Genomic DNA, 16,513 nt, shown 5'->3' on the forward strand with positions numbered 1-16,513 from the left:
AGATTTATGGCAGGTTGTTATGGAGCACTGACTGAATAACAGAAGGTGAGACCAGGTGAATTATTCATGACCATAAAGGGCTGGGAACGTGTGAGTGCATGACATGTGGGTGACAGGAAATACAGGCAAACACACATATATGTGCACACGCCCACATATAACAAAGCAAGGCAAATGACTTCATTTCAATCAATATTAGTGATCTAGAGCCTTTAGTTGCACATTAATGACCATAACCTCCAGGTGTTTCATTGTGACTGCTCATCTATTTAAAACATTCAGATGTAAAATAAAAAAAAAGGATTCCTCATATAATCCCCATTAAAATTTGATTGGGAAAGTTTCACCAAACGGAGTAGAAAAAAAAAACTTTTTTTTAAATGAAACAGTTTTACTGTACATGAAAGTGTAACTGATTATTTTTAATTGGAAAACTTTGCATGTAATATTCATTCATTCATTCATTCCTTCATTCATCTTCTGTTTGTCCCTTTCGGGGTCCAGTCTGTCACACATATCACACACCCATGCACACTCACATTCACACCTATGGACAATTTGGAGTGACCAATGAACTTATGAAGCATGTTTTTGGAAGGTGGGAGGAAGCCGGAGTCTCCGGAGAAAACCCACACATGCACGGGGAGAACATGCAAACAAGTGCTTTAAAATGTTGTCACAGCACATTCTGGAAAAACGTTGCTTTACTGCGAGGTTCTACACAACTTTGTTAAATGTTGTAAATGGGTGTTCTGCCTCTGTTAAGAGAGTCACCAGGACAGATGGAGGTGCAGGTGAGGGTAAGAGCTAATGTGACAGCCATGTGCTTGTGCAGAGACGTGTGCGTGTACTGTATGAGTGTTCCCCGGAAGTCATGGAGCTGAAGGAAACAAGTCTGTAGATCTGCAAAATAGGAAGGAAAAATATCTGATGGGCCTGAAATGCAGCTTTATCATGAATAGGTCAAATGGCACTTTATGTTATGGTAAAAAAATGATGGAAATGCAGTTATAATGTAACGATTAGTTGATGGAGCTGGTTTTATGAAGCGTGTTTGTGCGTGCATCATAACTGTTTATCATTAATGCACATATATAAGCTGTTGTGGGATAAGTCCTTGATGTGTTATTGGACTCATTTTGCTCACTCTTGAGAAGGTTCTCCATTTTCCTCAAGACTTTGTAACAAAGATTATCAAGATTGTCACTAAGACTTGGTAGGTTGGTTGGTAGGTTTTTAACAGTTACAAGTCTTCGCATCTCTCTGGACTTGTATAGCAAACAGAATTTATAGTTGTGTTTTAACCTTTTATACTGACACGCGGTGCATTCGTGTCTTAGCTGCATCAACAGAATTTATTTTATGACTACACAGGTTGCAAATTGAATACATTAAGGTCTTAGAGGAACTGCATTTTTGGGAATATGGGGGTTACACTTGTTTTAGTGATCAAAAAGTGTAAAAAAAAGCCAAATAAATGTAAAAACAGGTGTAAACAATGTTTTATAGAAATTCATTGAGCCTGAACGAGTCTTTTCACCCATACTTCAGTTTTTCTGACCAAGGTCAAATGTTTTATTACATTTGCAGTTATTTTGGTTACAAGAAAACTTTAATTTTTATTTTATTTTAATTATTCAACATAAAAATGCAATGTTGATAGCTTTTTCTCTTTACTTTAGCCCTGGATAACTCCAGTGGAATGAAATAATATAACAATTCTCACCCAAGTTACAACAACATCTAAATTGACAGGAAATAAACAGCAAAAAAAAAGCTAATTCTTGTGTTTTTTAAGTAAGAGAAAACAAGCAAAATGGTGGAAAGCTCTCACCGAGTTGATGCAGGCCAGCTCCTTGTTGAGCAGCCAAGGCAGGGAGAGCTTCCCTTCTCCTCTGTAGCACGACTGAATCCTCTCTTTGATCTTCTCTTTTATCTGCCTCATTGTAAACAGACACAGAGCCGTCTCCTTGGGTGGTTTGGCTCTGTTCTTTTGACCCTGGGCGAACACGGTGAACAGAACTTCCTCGTGCTCCCTGATGCCGAGTGATCGGGCTAAACGGGCCCCCGGCCGGGCCAAGTAGGCATCCTGAACCAAGCGGTACTCCACTCCGTTTTTGGTGCAACCGATGGGGAATTCGACGTAGGAGTAGAACTTTGGATCGTCAACACAAAGCCGGACAATCTTAGACGAGAAGAACTGCTCACTGCTTGCATCTGGTGAGGTGAGCTGTGTGTCGAGCTGTAAGGTCAGGTAGTACACAAACTGCTCACTGTTGAAGCCGTAGATGTAGTAGATATCAAATGCGGGGAACTTGGAGAGTGTGTCAGAGGGAATCTTAAGCTGAGATGAGACAAACTCATCCTGGTAAACAAAGCTGAACATGTCGGCATTCTCCTCGTTGGACATCAGCTTGCGACTTGACAGCGTTGGGAAGTACTCGGACTTTCCATCGATTGGAGTACCAACAAATAGTTTGCCGTCCCCGCTAAAGATATCTGGGGAGATGACCACCCCTGACATGGTGCCTGCTTCAGCCACGCTGGATAGATAATGCTCTTTACGGTGGTGGGGCTCCCCAAGCTTAAATAAATCATCCAGACGTAGGAACTGGCAGATTCCCTGGGAAGTACTCCCACATGCAATTAAACGGTTGTGGGCCGCATCGAGCAGCAGAAGTTTATTGACATTTGAAGTTTGCACCAGCTCGTGGGGGCAGGACTGCACACCAGGGGGGGGGTAACACCGAGGGTTGTCCGTGACGGGACCAGTCACGTGGCTTCGCAGTTTGGTGAGGTTGCTTGAAAGCTTGTAGATCCAGTTGACGGCACCCAGATAGACTTCTCCAGTTCTGTTGTGGACCACCAAATGAGTGAGACCTCCTTCCGGGGGAGAGAAGGAAAAGAAGGAGGAGGAGGTAGGAGAGGTGGAGCCAAAGGAGAGGACAAGGATGAAGGGGAGGATGACAAGGGGTGGACTGAAGTGGGAGGACATGATGGAGGGGGAAGGGAACGTGTGAGCAAGAGGGTGTCTGTACTTTTGACAGCAGTCGGTCCCGTACAAGAGCGCAACGTACTACTGAAACAAAAGAAGAAATTTCCAAGCAATTGTTTTCCACTTCCGTTTCTTCCTCCTCTTCTTCTTATATCCTCATCCCTCCATCGGCCTCATCCGTCACCAGCCCTGAGACAGAGAGAAAGCAGAAATCAGTCAGCTTTTGCACGTTCAGAGGTCTTCCAGCGAGGACACCTGGATAACAGCATGATGAGATGATAAACGTTCAGCAGCGCACTGAATCAGTAATGCTGGAATAGAAAAAAAAAGAAAACACAGACGATAAACAATAGAATGTCGTAGTTGTATTGACTCTTGGTGCAGGCATCTTTCAAAAGAAGTGTTAATCACTCCGAAGCTGCCTTCAGAATATCGATTGTCTGGAAGCCGCTAAAGACAATCCAGCAGAAACAATGTCTACATTTTGAAACACAATGTCCTTAAACAGTGTTTGTTAAATTTTCAAAATATAGACGGCACTTAAATCAAACTGAGAAATAAATGCACCCAAAAACTGGGCAAGGGCAGTTTAAGGTGGTCAAACACTCATTTATCTCTTCAGAATAAGTAAACTGAGGAGTGGTTCCTCGTATTTATTACAACTTTCATTCGGCATTAAAAGCTCAGGTTACCATTTTATTTACATGGCTCCAGTGTTGACATTTTTTCAACTGCCGTTATTCTTCAACCATAGACACCCTTAATAATGTAATTCCAGCGGATTCTGAAGCGCAGACAAGCTGTGAGGACCAAGTGTTGTGGTTTGGTTTTTGGTCAGGTGCTTTGTCGCCCGTTTTGTTTCTCCATGGGACTTTTTCCTGTTTAAGTTTATTTATTAAGTGTTCTGTCAACTAAGCCTGGTCTCCTGCATAACGGGTCCTATACCAGCATTTCCCGCTATACGGGTTCAGCAATTTGTCACAATCTTAATATTTTGTTGGGGGCCACCAGGTTTGACCATTTTTCACCCTCAGACAGCCTTGATTCACCTGTAAGGGCCGTTGTGACTAAGGCCTAAAGTTCACCTCTTTACTTATTAAAATTGTGTTTTAAAATCCAAAGATCACACATGCACCCCATATGTCTTCGTCACATCAAAGAGTTTCACTGAACTCATCCTCCTCCATATTGACTTCAGTGCATCTCCATGGACTGTCGCCCTCATGTTTTTACAGCTCACAGTTTTATGAGCAACATTATTTCAGAGAGATAAATGCTCGTTGGAGGCCCCCCCTAGTCATTTTTACCCAGACTTTTACCATATGATTAAGATGCAGCATGATCCATTATTTAAAAGCACAAGAAACATCTGCAGATTTATTTTCAACAAGACACCCCAGTATGAATGCCACCAAGATCCTTGAACTTTAATCTGAGCTGCTGAGCAAACATCCAGCAAAATGTTCATTGCGTGGTGTGGGCAACCCTTAACAAAGGGCCCAAGGCTTCATGGCGACTCTGTCTAACTTCTGTGCATCACCGTCTTCCTTTCATTACATTCCTCAGTCTCTCCTCATCAATAATGTCTTTCTCCAGTGAGGCTGTGATAAATGGTAAATGGCGTGTACTTCTATAGCGCTTTTCTACCTACAAGGCCCAAAGCGCTTTACAGTCACAGACCCATTCACCCAGTCACACACACATTCACACACTGGTGACGGCTCCGCCCGCCTACCACCAGAGGCAAGGTGGGGTTCAGTGTCTTGCCCAAGGACAAAATCATGGTTTAAATTTTTAAAAAATGGTCCAAAACAACAAAAATGGTCGCCATTGACTACAAAACTGTAGTCTAGAGGACTACAAAGATGGTGGCCTGAACTACATTCGTCAAATAGTGAGTATGATCTTTAATTGTTAAGGACACATCGACTCATGGGCGTGCAAGGCGGGAATCGAACCTGCAATCTTACGATCATGGGTCGACCGCCCTACCGCTGCACCACGGAGGCTCTACCCAGCAGTAGAGGATGTAGTCCTTCACACTGGCCATCAAATAACAGATGACTGTTCTGCTTTATGTCAGATTCAGCTTTATGATCCTGCTGAATGTTCGGCAGAACACTAATGCAAAAAAAAACAACAAGCGCCAGTACACACATGACAAGGAGATGGGACTTTTGCTTTTTAGTTTTAAAAGGAACAATCAAAAAGTCTGTTTGCACCATTTCTGTCCCACTTAGATGAAACATAAATTCTATAAATAAGTGGAAAGCAAGCAGCACATGTGCACTCCGTGGTCAAAGATTTGCGAAGAAGTAAATCTGACGATATCAAGATCATTTTGACTAAACTGGGACGAAGACAAAGAAAGTGTGAACTAAGAAACAACGTTGGAGTCTTTCCATAACGCTTAAATTAGATCAAAAAGGACAGAAATGCTCCTTTTTGTGAGAAAAAAACGACTTGATGATAGAAGAGCCTGAAAGAGGGTTAAATATGGAGCTTCTCTCTTAATGATTATTCTAGACTTTCCCACAATGCTCTATGACAGCAGTTAAATGTTTTACTTTTTATATTAAATGTTTCTTTAAATATTTATCCTATATGATGATGCGGTTTTACAATAATTGCTTGTACATCAAGCCTACACAAATATCGTTTGAATCCTTTTAGGGCAATAAAGAGGCAACCAATCAAATCATTGCCGAAATATTTGCAGTTTTCCAGCTTAAACGGGACAAACCGATGAGATTCTGCTTCAGGCTGTTCTGGTATATATTATACATTCTACTGCCGCTTCCAGGAAATAAAACCACAAAGTTCTCCTACATCATTATACCAGCAGCAACTTTAAAAATTGTCCTGATGTTTTGACCAAAAGTTTGACCACAGATGTAATAGGTAGAACCAAAACGTCTAAACATTTAGATCATTAAAATTCAACGTTTTGACCCTTGATGCCAATGGATCCAAATACATCTCTCACCTCTTCTACTCCAAACTTACCTAATGTAACATCTGCTTGACAGCAGAAAAATAGGTGACTTTTTTATATCATAATTAGAAATAAATGTAGATGTCAAAGGGGTTTTAGATCACTTTTTTTACCCCCAACAGGTAGAAACTTTTAGAAACTGGTTCCCAATCTTCTTCAATGAACTACCTTCCATAAACTCTAGTTACGGTATTTCCTTCAGGCAGGAAACTGTAGATCCTGAAATATAAAAAATAAAATCCCTGATAAATAAATTAGACATAAAGATCCTTGGATCGTTTAAACCCCATCAAAGTCTCTCCTGAAAGAAAAATGAGCGTCAGGGAGATCCTGAAGTCCACCTGCTCCATCAGACTGAGCTGTAGTGGCGTTCTGGTCAGTCCTCCGCTGATTTATTGCTTTTGGCACATCGATTGCACGCAGCCGCAGACCTTGGCCAAACACTTAGGCAAATTTATACACAGCACTAGTTTAGCATGGAGCACACGTCCGTGCCTGCAGGCCTGACCGTCTTTGTGCCGGCACGCATCTTGGAACTTTCTACTTTTCACTAAAACAAACAGATGCGAAAACAAAGGAAAACAAAGGACATTCACAATAAATGTACTGCTTAGAACTGGAATGTAACTGTGTTTCCCAATGATTTGCAGGAATGAGCCTGCAGGGTTGGATATGTGTATAATTGTGTCTCGACAGACGAAAGGTGTTTAGCAGTTTATTTTTAAAAGTTTGGGAATGAAGGGACACGGGGGGGTGGGGGGGGTGAACTTTAACCCTGTTTAACCCTGTTTGTAGATGACCCTTTACAGCTCATCAAGACTTTGACCTGACGGAAAAACAGCTCAGCAATTCAAAGATTCGGATTCCAAAGAACTCACTCTGCCATTTGGAGACCAATCATGCCACTGATGACAGATCCGTCAAAAAGAAAATTATAAAAATCTAAAAGTTATGTGGTTTGATTTTGACATTCTACTTGCATCCCTTAATTAATCTGGGGGGGAAAATGGATATAAACTCAAACATTCCTATGAATAGAAGTTAGATTTTAAAAAGGTACGTCTTATTTAATGTAAAAACAAAAGTGTAAACTGAGTCTAAATATATGGAGGGATTTATGAGGGTGCAGGTAGTTTTTCCACAGTCCTTAAAATGTGTATGTGTTGAACATGGTGATCCTTGTAAAGGACACCATGATGCCAAAATTCTCTTTTTACTGCTGTAAATGTTTTAGGGTTAGAAACACTTAAATTCACACTTAGCTATCAGCGTTAACTTGGAATCTGGGAAATGCCTAAAGGAAATAAATGCTAGGTATAGTTTGAATCATTAAAAATATATATATACAGATATGATGTACAGGTTTTTTCTAACCTGCACAAAACGTCTTTTGTTTGTTCTACAACATTAAATATACTATGCATGTATGGCTACTATATGAAATCATCTTGAGACAAAAATAAAGAAAAGAAAAGAAAAAATGTAGGAATGACTGAAATTTGCAGTAAAACTACAACTTCTGTGGGTTTACTGTCTTTGGGAATCCCAACATTTCTCTGTTAGAAATCGATTCGTGCCGGTGACGTTTTTTTGTCCAGAATAAAAAGTTATAATTGAATGAGTTATTTACAAAATTGCAAAAAAATTCCAAAAATTACAAAATTCTTCATTGTAACAAAACTTGTTATTGGTTTAACTAGTTTTTAGGGTGTTAAAGTTAACAATTGAGATTTTGACCACAGACTTTAGAAAGTCTGAAGTGACAAAACAGGTCAGCCTTCATCCAACCCCAGCAGTCCTGCAACCCTGAAAGGGATTGAGTGGCCTTAAAAAGATAAATAGATGGATGTTTCAGCAGGTTTGTAAGAGTTTTGTTATTAATATGTTAAACAACATCCCTAAGACGATAAGATTGTGATTCTGAAACTGCTACAACCACCAACATGTTCAACTTTTCAAGTCTTAAAAACATGTAACATGTGGGACTGGGGATTTGGAGAAAACTAAGACAAACATGTCTGCAGGAAGCTGCAGGAATGCTGGTTGTGTGCGCACGTGTGGGCTGCAGCATCATGCAGTTCGAAACACAGCCCTTCATTTACAGCAGCATTCCACACAGTGACCCCACTGACAGCTGCATGCTCACCAACACCAGCATCACAGCTCCCATTCGTTTCTCGGTTTTCAGGGAAAAGCTTTTAGACAAAAAAAGAAAGCTAAACTTTAGTCTGATCGCCAAAAGTATATCATGACAGAAACAGAAACCTCGCATTGGTAAAAATGTATTTATGAAGACATCCTTCCTGATAATGGAATCCAAGAGGCTGAGAATGTAAAAACATGGTTCCTGCAGCCACAACCACAGAAGCAGCAGCAGCGGCGGCAGGAGATCCAAGTGCAGCAGGTTTATTAGCTAAACTAAAAGTCCACAAAGCTAAATAAGGCAGGCAGGAGTCGATAACGGGCAATAAGTTCACCAGAGAAGAGATAGGATGGCCAAAATCCAGGCGAGGGTCAGGGCAGGCAGCAGGCAGCAGGCAAACAGAGTCAGGGTCAGAAGACGGAGGATCAGGTCCAAATACAACACTCGGTAATGAAGGCAGAGTGGCACAAACAGAATAAGACAAACTGCATCTACGGTCAAAGAGAAATTTCTGGTGGGTGTGTTGCAATTTCCAAAGACGGGCCCCTGCAGCTAAACCCATTTAGAGGGGCTTTGAGTGCTTGAATAGTCCCAAAAACATATTTCTTTATCAGAAAATGTGGCAGAGATGATCGCAGCTGCCACGGATGAGCGAATCTGAGGGTTAGGAACATCAGCAGGAACGGGGCTTCACTCAACGCTTCATTGGATTGAGCTTCGAAAGACAATTTTAAGAATCCAAGAAAAGTTTGAGGAAAAATTGTGAACATATTCCTGTCATCAGAAGGTTTTGATACTTTATCATCAACTCACATATACAGTATATTTTAAGAGGTTTTTTTAAACAAAAGCTCACTTCAGACACTTGACCCAAAAATAACTCATTGTAAGTGTTCCAAGTGCACGGTTGTCCAGCTGGCCTTTATCGTATTTACCAGGAAGTCGTCATTTAAACTGATGTTCCAGTTTACTGTCCCAGATACCAATAAAACGAGACCCTGCAGCTGAAGGTCAAACATCAGTTTACGTTGTTGTAATTCTGACAGGTGATGTTTAAATACTCTGTGTATTAACAAAAATCAAAATATACATTTTTAAGGGATGCTCCTTTGAGAAAAGAGGTGTTAAGCGTGCATCTGTTACTGCTGCATCCATGCATCTGTTACTGCTGCATCCATGCATCTGTTACTGCTGCATCCATGCATCTGTTACTGCTGCATCCATGCATCCGTCACTGTTGCATCCATGCATCCGTTACTGCTGCATCCATGCATCTGTTACTGCTGCGTCCATGCATCCGTCACTGCTGCATCCATGCATCCGTTACTGCTGCATCAATGCATTTGTTACTGCTGCATCCATGCATCCGTCACTGCTGCATCCATGCATCTGTTACTGCTGCATCCATGCATCCGTTACTGCTGCATCCATGCATCCGTTACTGCTGCATCCATGCATCCTTTACTGCTGCATCCATGCATCCGTTACTGCTGCATCCATGCATCTGTTACTGCTGCATCCATGCATCAGTTACTGCTGCATCCATGCATCCGTTACTGCTGCATCCATGCATCTGTTACTGCTGCATCCATGCATCCGTTACTGCTGCATCCATGCATCTGTTACTGCTGCATCAATGCATCTGTCACTGCTGCGTCCATGCATCCGTTACTGCTGCGTCCATGCATCTGTTACTGCTGCATCCATGCATCTGTTACTGCTGCATCCATGCATCCGTCACTGCTGCATCCATGCATCTGTTACTGCTGCATCAATGCATCTGTCACTGCTGCATCCATGCATCCGTTACTGCTGCATCCATGCATCTGTTACTGCTGCATCCATGCATCCGTTACTGCTGCATCCATGCATCTGTTACTGCTGCATCAATGCATCTGTTACTGCTGCATCAATGCATCTGTTACTGCTGCATCAATGCATCTGTTACTGCTGCATCAATGCATCTGTTACTGCTGCATCAATGCATCTGTTACTGATGCATGCATGCATCCGTTACTGCTGCATCCATGCATCTGTCACTGCTGCATCCATGCATCCGTTACTGCTGCATCCATGCATCTGTTACTGCTGCATCAATGCATCTGTTACTGCTGCATCCATGCATCCGTTACTGCTGCATCCATGCATCCGTTACTGCTGCATCCATGCATCTGTTACTGCTGCATCCATGCATCTGTTACTGCTGCATCCATGCATCTCTCACTGCTGCATCCATGCATCTGTCACTGCTGCATCCATGCATCTGTCACTGCTGCATCCATGCATCTGTTACTGCTGCATCAATGCATCTGTTACTGATGCATGCACGCATCTGTCACTGCTGCATCCATGCATCTGTCACTGCTGCATCCATGCATCTGTCACTGCTGCATCCATGCATCTGTTACTGCTGCATCAATGCATCTGTTACTGATGCATGCATGCATCCGTTACTGCTGCATGCATGCATCTTTTCTTAATTTTATTTAACTTTTATTTAACCAGGTAAGCTATTAAGAACAAGTTCGTATTTACAATAGGTGCAGCATGCATACCATCCTGTGGTAACAAACAACTGTTCCACTTTTGCCGATTTGGTAAATAAAATAATCATCTTTAAAAACTTTTTGAGTTTTTAGACTTCACTGCTTTGGAAATTGTCTTTAGAAGCTGTTAAAGTGGCGCATCTTTCAACTTTAAGCAGATTGTTTTTTCTTTCACGAGTCACTTCTTTGACTGAAACGTTTGTTTTGATCTGCTACAGTAACGATTTTTCAACTTGGTTTTTAAATGGCCTTCAAACAATTTTTAATTTGATTTTTTTTTGTTACTCTTCTTTTCTTTGTCATATTTTCCTTTTTCAAATTATTTTATATTCTTGTTGACCCAACAGAAGAACTTATGTGAAAACTTAAAAAACCAAAAGGTGAGGCCAGGTTTGAAAGTCGGTGGAAAAGCAAAAAATGTAAAAAGAAAAAAAATCTGTCAAACACAAATGTTGGTCAAGACTTTAAATAGAATTTGAGAATCATAAAGAAATGAGAAATACCAGAGTTTCACATGAATAACCAAAGTCATAAATTCAATTTGTTAGAAGTCACTGAAGACTTTGAGCTTTACCGTTAGAAAATGTTTTTTTTTTACCTCTCATGAGCATGATCTAAAGCCTCAAAAAGTTCCTGAAATGTTGTATTATGTCAAAGTACCTGCTTCCCTAAAAAAGTTTCAGAAATCCTAGTTTCAGATTTTAGTTGGGCTAAAAACATGACCCTGGCCGGACGCTTGTGTACGCTTCCATTCTAGCTGATGAAGATACTTCATTTCTATATATGTGTGGTTAAAATAAAAAACCCCAAAAAAAGAGGAAAAGCCATCACACATTAATAATGCAAGAGATAAATGTTTCTACAGCAGAGCCAGAAGTTTTTAAAGACACCAAACAACCTTTGATCATATCACATCTCACTAAAAGTGCCAAACAGAAGTCATTTCAGGAAAACTTTGTTTGCATCCAAGTGCGGCTAAAATCCGGTCCTTAAGGCTTGCGAGTCTCAACTGCAGCGTTGCTTTGCCACACAGCATCTCAACTGCTCTTTTTAATCTTATAACACCATCGAATGCTGCATATTTCAACAAAATCAAGCAGAAAACCGTCACACAAAATCCTATGACCACAACACACAGACACAAACACACACAGCTAATGTATGGGTTCCTTTAGCAGTCTGCCTTGTATATGCAAAGCTTAGAGAGGAGAAATATCACACTTGATTAAACACTGCCACTTGATTCAAACGCACACACCTACACAGACTCACACATAAAGCCATACCTCGGGGCGCACACACACACACACACACATCCAAAGCCCTCCTCATCTGAGCTGTTTGTGTGTGTGAGAGCTTTGCAGCAGATAGGCTATGTATGTCTTCTATCCTCATGTCATCTCTCCTCTGATGTGACCTTTACACACACGTTTTCAGCTACACAGCTAACACAATTACAGCGAGCTAATGAACAGAGGGTCCTGATAAAGTGGCACACACACACACACGTGCACAAGTAAAGGGTACATTTGCATCTTAATATAAATGAAAGTACTTATTAAAGTGCACACGGCCGTTTAGATCAGATTGAGGAAGAGCTCATTTAAATTTGCCGTGTTTAACCCCTCGCACTCCTCCTCCTCCTCCTGCCATTTATCCATCCTTACACTTTTGTGGATCTACAAGGTGAAAGCAAAAAAAGAAAAACTGACCCCAAGGCAACAGCAACATTTAAAACTAATTATTATTTAAAAATAAATTGTAACAACTTTAAATGACGACCCTGTCAAACCAGGATGGTTCCTGTGAACTCCTATTAAAAATGACAAGAACTTTCTCACATTTAAGTTTGTTTACTGGAATGCTACAATGCTGTTACAGCCTCATTGTTGCCCGAAGGGAAACCAAAAGAAAAAAACAAAAACAAAGGTTTCCTTCTATCCTTCAAGCTAAAGTTTATTTTTCAAAGAAATCTTAATAATCAGGGCCTTTGCCCTCTGACCCGCTCCAGCCAAAAACCCCCCTGTGTGATCAGTGTAAACTACAGAGTGAATGATGGACGGACCGCTTTTGGTTGTAGCAGCTAAACTGTGAAAGAAACTCTGGATTTTCAAATGACTCACTTAAAATTCCTTCTGAATTATCTCGTTCACACGCAGATTTTTACTCAAACTAAACATATTTCATAAAATAATATTATGTTGAATTTTAGTCTGAATTCAACTAGTTCAACTTAATTTTTACACTTATTCTATTTGGTTTAAGGCAGTAAAACTCCTCACTGCACACTTTAAGCAAGACCACAAAAGGTGAACCGTATATATTACATACTGGACACATTTTTGTTCTTTGAAATGCTGTTAACTATAAATAACAGGGAATAGGCGCTTCAGATGAAATGTTATGTTATCTCGTTGTAATCATGGTTTGTGGTTCAATAACACTGCATGTGATTTCTGCATCAGGAGAGTTTTGAACCACATGCTAACTTCCATTAACTTAATGTTTTTTTTAAGTTATGAGAGATTATCTCCCGACTCTGACATTTTTAGGAAGTTACAGCAGAGGAACAATTTAAGCTGTTTGTTTGTTTGTTTTTTTCATTTAAATCGTTAGAGTTAATTAACAAAGATCATGTCCAAAGTTAAGTTTCTTTTGTCTTCAGGTACTCTGAAGGATCTGGAATGTTTTGCAACTTTCTTGCTTACTTTTAGGAGAATGTACATGTTTTCCCTGTGGTGAAGGAATGTGTGTACCATCAGCAACCACAGAGAACAGTTCCAACCAGCCCTCCTCACATCCGGTCCTAATATGTGCTGCTGCAGAGCTCGTCAAAGTCTCCCAGGTCCCTGAAGGGTTCTGTAGCACCACACCAGAAACTCACAATCACTGGAGATATCTGCACTGATATCATTTTCTTCTCACATTTTGTTTTTGCCACCATCGTGCGATGAGAACGACTTTTCCAATTCAAATGTATCCGCAACAGACCAGTTTGGCCGACGTGGAGGGGGGCCAAATGCAGGTCCGGGTCAAACTTGTCATGACTTGGAAGGTCTCGGATCAAAAGCATTGAAATAATCCCCTTCTGCTTCCAACATTAATCAGATGTGGATCTGATTCTCCGGCATGAGGAAAACCGTCACAGGAAGTTTTTGAAGCGTCTCACAGGCCTGATTGCAGCTGGACGAGATCCTGGGTTTGCTGAATCTGGTTCTGATTATCTCATTTTAGACCTGACAGCATTCCAGCTCTGCTGCAGAACTTCACAAGGGGTGGGGGTGAGGGGGTATGAAAGGGAGGGGGGTTAACCACTGCAGTGCTGCAGAATGTTAGATGACAGGTTGAAAGAAGAACTGGTAGTTTTGTGAGAGATCATTAATCTTCCACGTAGATTTTTTTCCAAGTGTAAGGCCCACATGCTAAAAACCATGGCAACTTGTGCTGAAGGGGTGGGGGTGGGGGGTTGCTGCTCTGGAGCTGAGCCTGACCTCTGACCTTCCTGTGTAAAGGAAAAGTTCTTTATGTTTTTTACAGGGACAGTTATACATGAAAGTAGTATGAGAAACATTAAAACCTGTCCAGGTGAGGTTTTTTCTTTTCTTTTCTTTTTTCGTTAAAGAAACTGTGATGAAGTAGAACTTTGTTTCAAATGTCTGAGAACATTTGCTTGTTTGTCTGGCTTCAGTGCTACATCAAAAACATCCAAAACAACATCAACTTTGGGTCTAAATTAGACCAAAAATAAGCCCAACAGCCTGAAGGGACAACTTTGTTAACCAAAGGCAAGCATAACAGCATTAACGCAGGCTTTATCCCACTGTGCTACCATAAACTGTATATGGGAAGTGGACCGAGTGACCCCTCCCCTGGCGTTCCAAACAGGAAGTAACCACTCGTTCCAAGAAGCCAAAATCCTATAGACTTCTATAGAGACATCAACAGTTATTACTCAGTCACTCTATTGGTTAGAACAACTATTCTTGATCTAATACTTTTTATAACATGTTCTTGATAATCTTTGTTTGTAATTCAAACTGTTCAAGTAATTAACTGACCAGACGCCCTCAATAAAAGTAGGTGGAGCCTGCCGAGCCTGCACAATAAATAGCAAATTCATCTTCATCGTGATATCAGTCGGTGCAATACGTGCATTGCAAAAGTCTGCTAGGATGCTAAAACAATCCTATGGCAGCTTGAAGTAGTTAACAAATTACAGTTTTAAACATTCTTTACACATTTGACCGGTTGGAGGGGCCCCTTATATGTCAGATACCTGCCTCCTATGCTGACAAGGGTCACTTGGAGTCAATTCATGTTGACTTTTATTTAAATAAAATTGTTCCGGTGAAATGGAAATAATTTATTAGTTGCTTTTAATTTTGGGTTAATGTGTCATCATTGCAATATTGATCACTAATATCGCACATCGCCCTACATCGTGCCTGCTGTTGAACGTTCAATACGATTAACCAATTTTGTGTAGCATGTTTTCATGTGGCAGGGGTGTGGCCTTCCAACAAGCTCACTCCTGACTGGCGAGAGTGGTTTCCATAGAAATGTTCAGACCAATCACTGCTTACCGACGACTTTTGGCCTCATGGCGGTGTTGGAGCCGGACGTAAAAGCATGTTCTATGTGTGACTCGATCCAGTTCTCAGATACAGTCAGCGGGTCCTACGTAGATGTACGATAAAGACAAAAAATACTAGATGCTGTCTAAAGACTAACACATTCATGATGCATTCATAAATCCATGTAAATCTTCGATTTTGAAGACATTTTTCAGAGAGAAAAACCTTGACAGAAGAAAGTCTTTTGAATCTTTCCCAAGGTTTTGCCCAATTGTTACACTGCATTTCTAACGGAGAAACAAGCCGGCAAAAGGGCGAGCTCATCAACGTCTACAGACACGCATCCCTTCTGGAGATGATTATGCATAAAAGCTAATTTAGTTGATGTAACATTTTAACCCAAACTCCCCCGTTGGCCCCCTGATTCAGCCATGTGGACTGGAGGATTCCCCTGCAGCTTGTTCCACACGTCTACAGCAGCCACATATATTCAGGATTTGCTCTTGTTAACCTTAAAGCAATATTTTAGCTGTGTGCAGCGGTGGTGTGGATTTTGGCAGACGTTGGCCTTTAGGGGTTCATAAATAATCAACCACATGTGTTAGCGGTTCTGAACCGTCGTTGAGATGAGCTGGAACTCATTTGTTTTCTTTTTGAGAGAGGCAAAAGCACTCGGTGACATTTACAGACAGAATACTATCTTTTATAAAAGTTAATAATAAACTATTTATGAATAGAGAAGCAAAAAAAGATCAAACTTAGAGGAAAAGATACACATAGGTATGTAAAAAACATCCCAATCTAGGTCGTAAATCACATTTTATGTTAAAAATACATAAAATGAGGCTTGAAATTAATATTTTCAACAGAGTTAGAAGAAATGCAATCTCTTTAAAATACTAATAAAGAGGTCAGAGTGCAGGAACAGAACACAGTCTCCAGGCATTGCTAATATTGACTGGTTGAATCACACTTGGAGCACGATGAAATGAAAACAGTTTTCAACTGTGAAATCTGAGGATTGCTCATATCGCTCATCCACAGAGACAGACCTGCTGCTGTTGTATAAATACTCCGCCAGAATGTCCAAATACTACATTTCAGCTCGTGTCTTCCTGATGCTGAGGCTCCACAGTTTTTCTTTCAGGCATGTGGAGGGGACACCCCTGGGCCTGAGGGGTCAGAGGGGGCGTGAGAGCTAAAAAGGCCTGTCCGGGACACAGAGGGGGGACGGAGACAGAGAGGATCATGTCACTGGAG

At 41.0% G+C, this 16,513-nt stretch overlaps 1 protein-coding gene across 2 annotated transcripts in view; it reads right to left on the reverse strand.

Annotated features, from left to right (window-relative positions):
• plxna1a (plexin A1a) overlaps positions 1-16,513 on the reverse strand; it is a 263,334-nt gene that overhangs the window by 226,654 nt on the left and 20,167 nt on the right. For both annotated transcript variants that reach the window (XM_020704420.3, XM_078949962.1), the window contains one exon: positions 1,835-3,184. In XM_020704420.3, coding sequence (XP_020560079.1) covers positions 1,835-2,995 — 1,161 coding nt within the window. In that variant the 5' untranslated portion in view covers positions 2,996-3,184. The remainder of the gene's footprint in view (positions 1-1,834; positions 3,185-16,513) is intronic.

Source organism: Oryzias latipes, chromosome 7 (assembly GCF_053564925.1).
Source record: "Oryzias latipes strain Hd-rR chromosome 7, Olatipes_Hd-rR_3.1".
Taxonomy (NCBI): Eukaryota; Metazoa; Chordata; class Actinopteri; order Beloniformes; family Adrianichthyidae; genus Oryzias; species Oryzias latipes.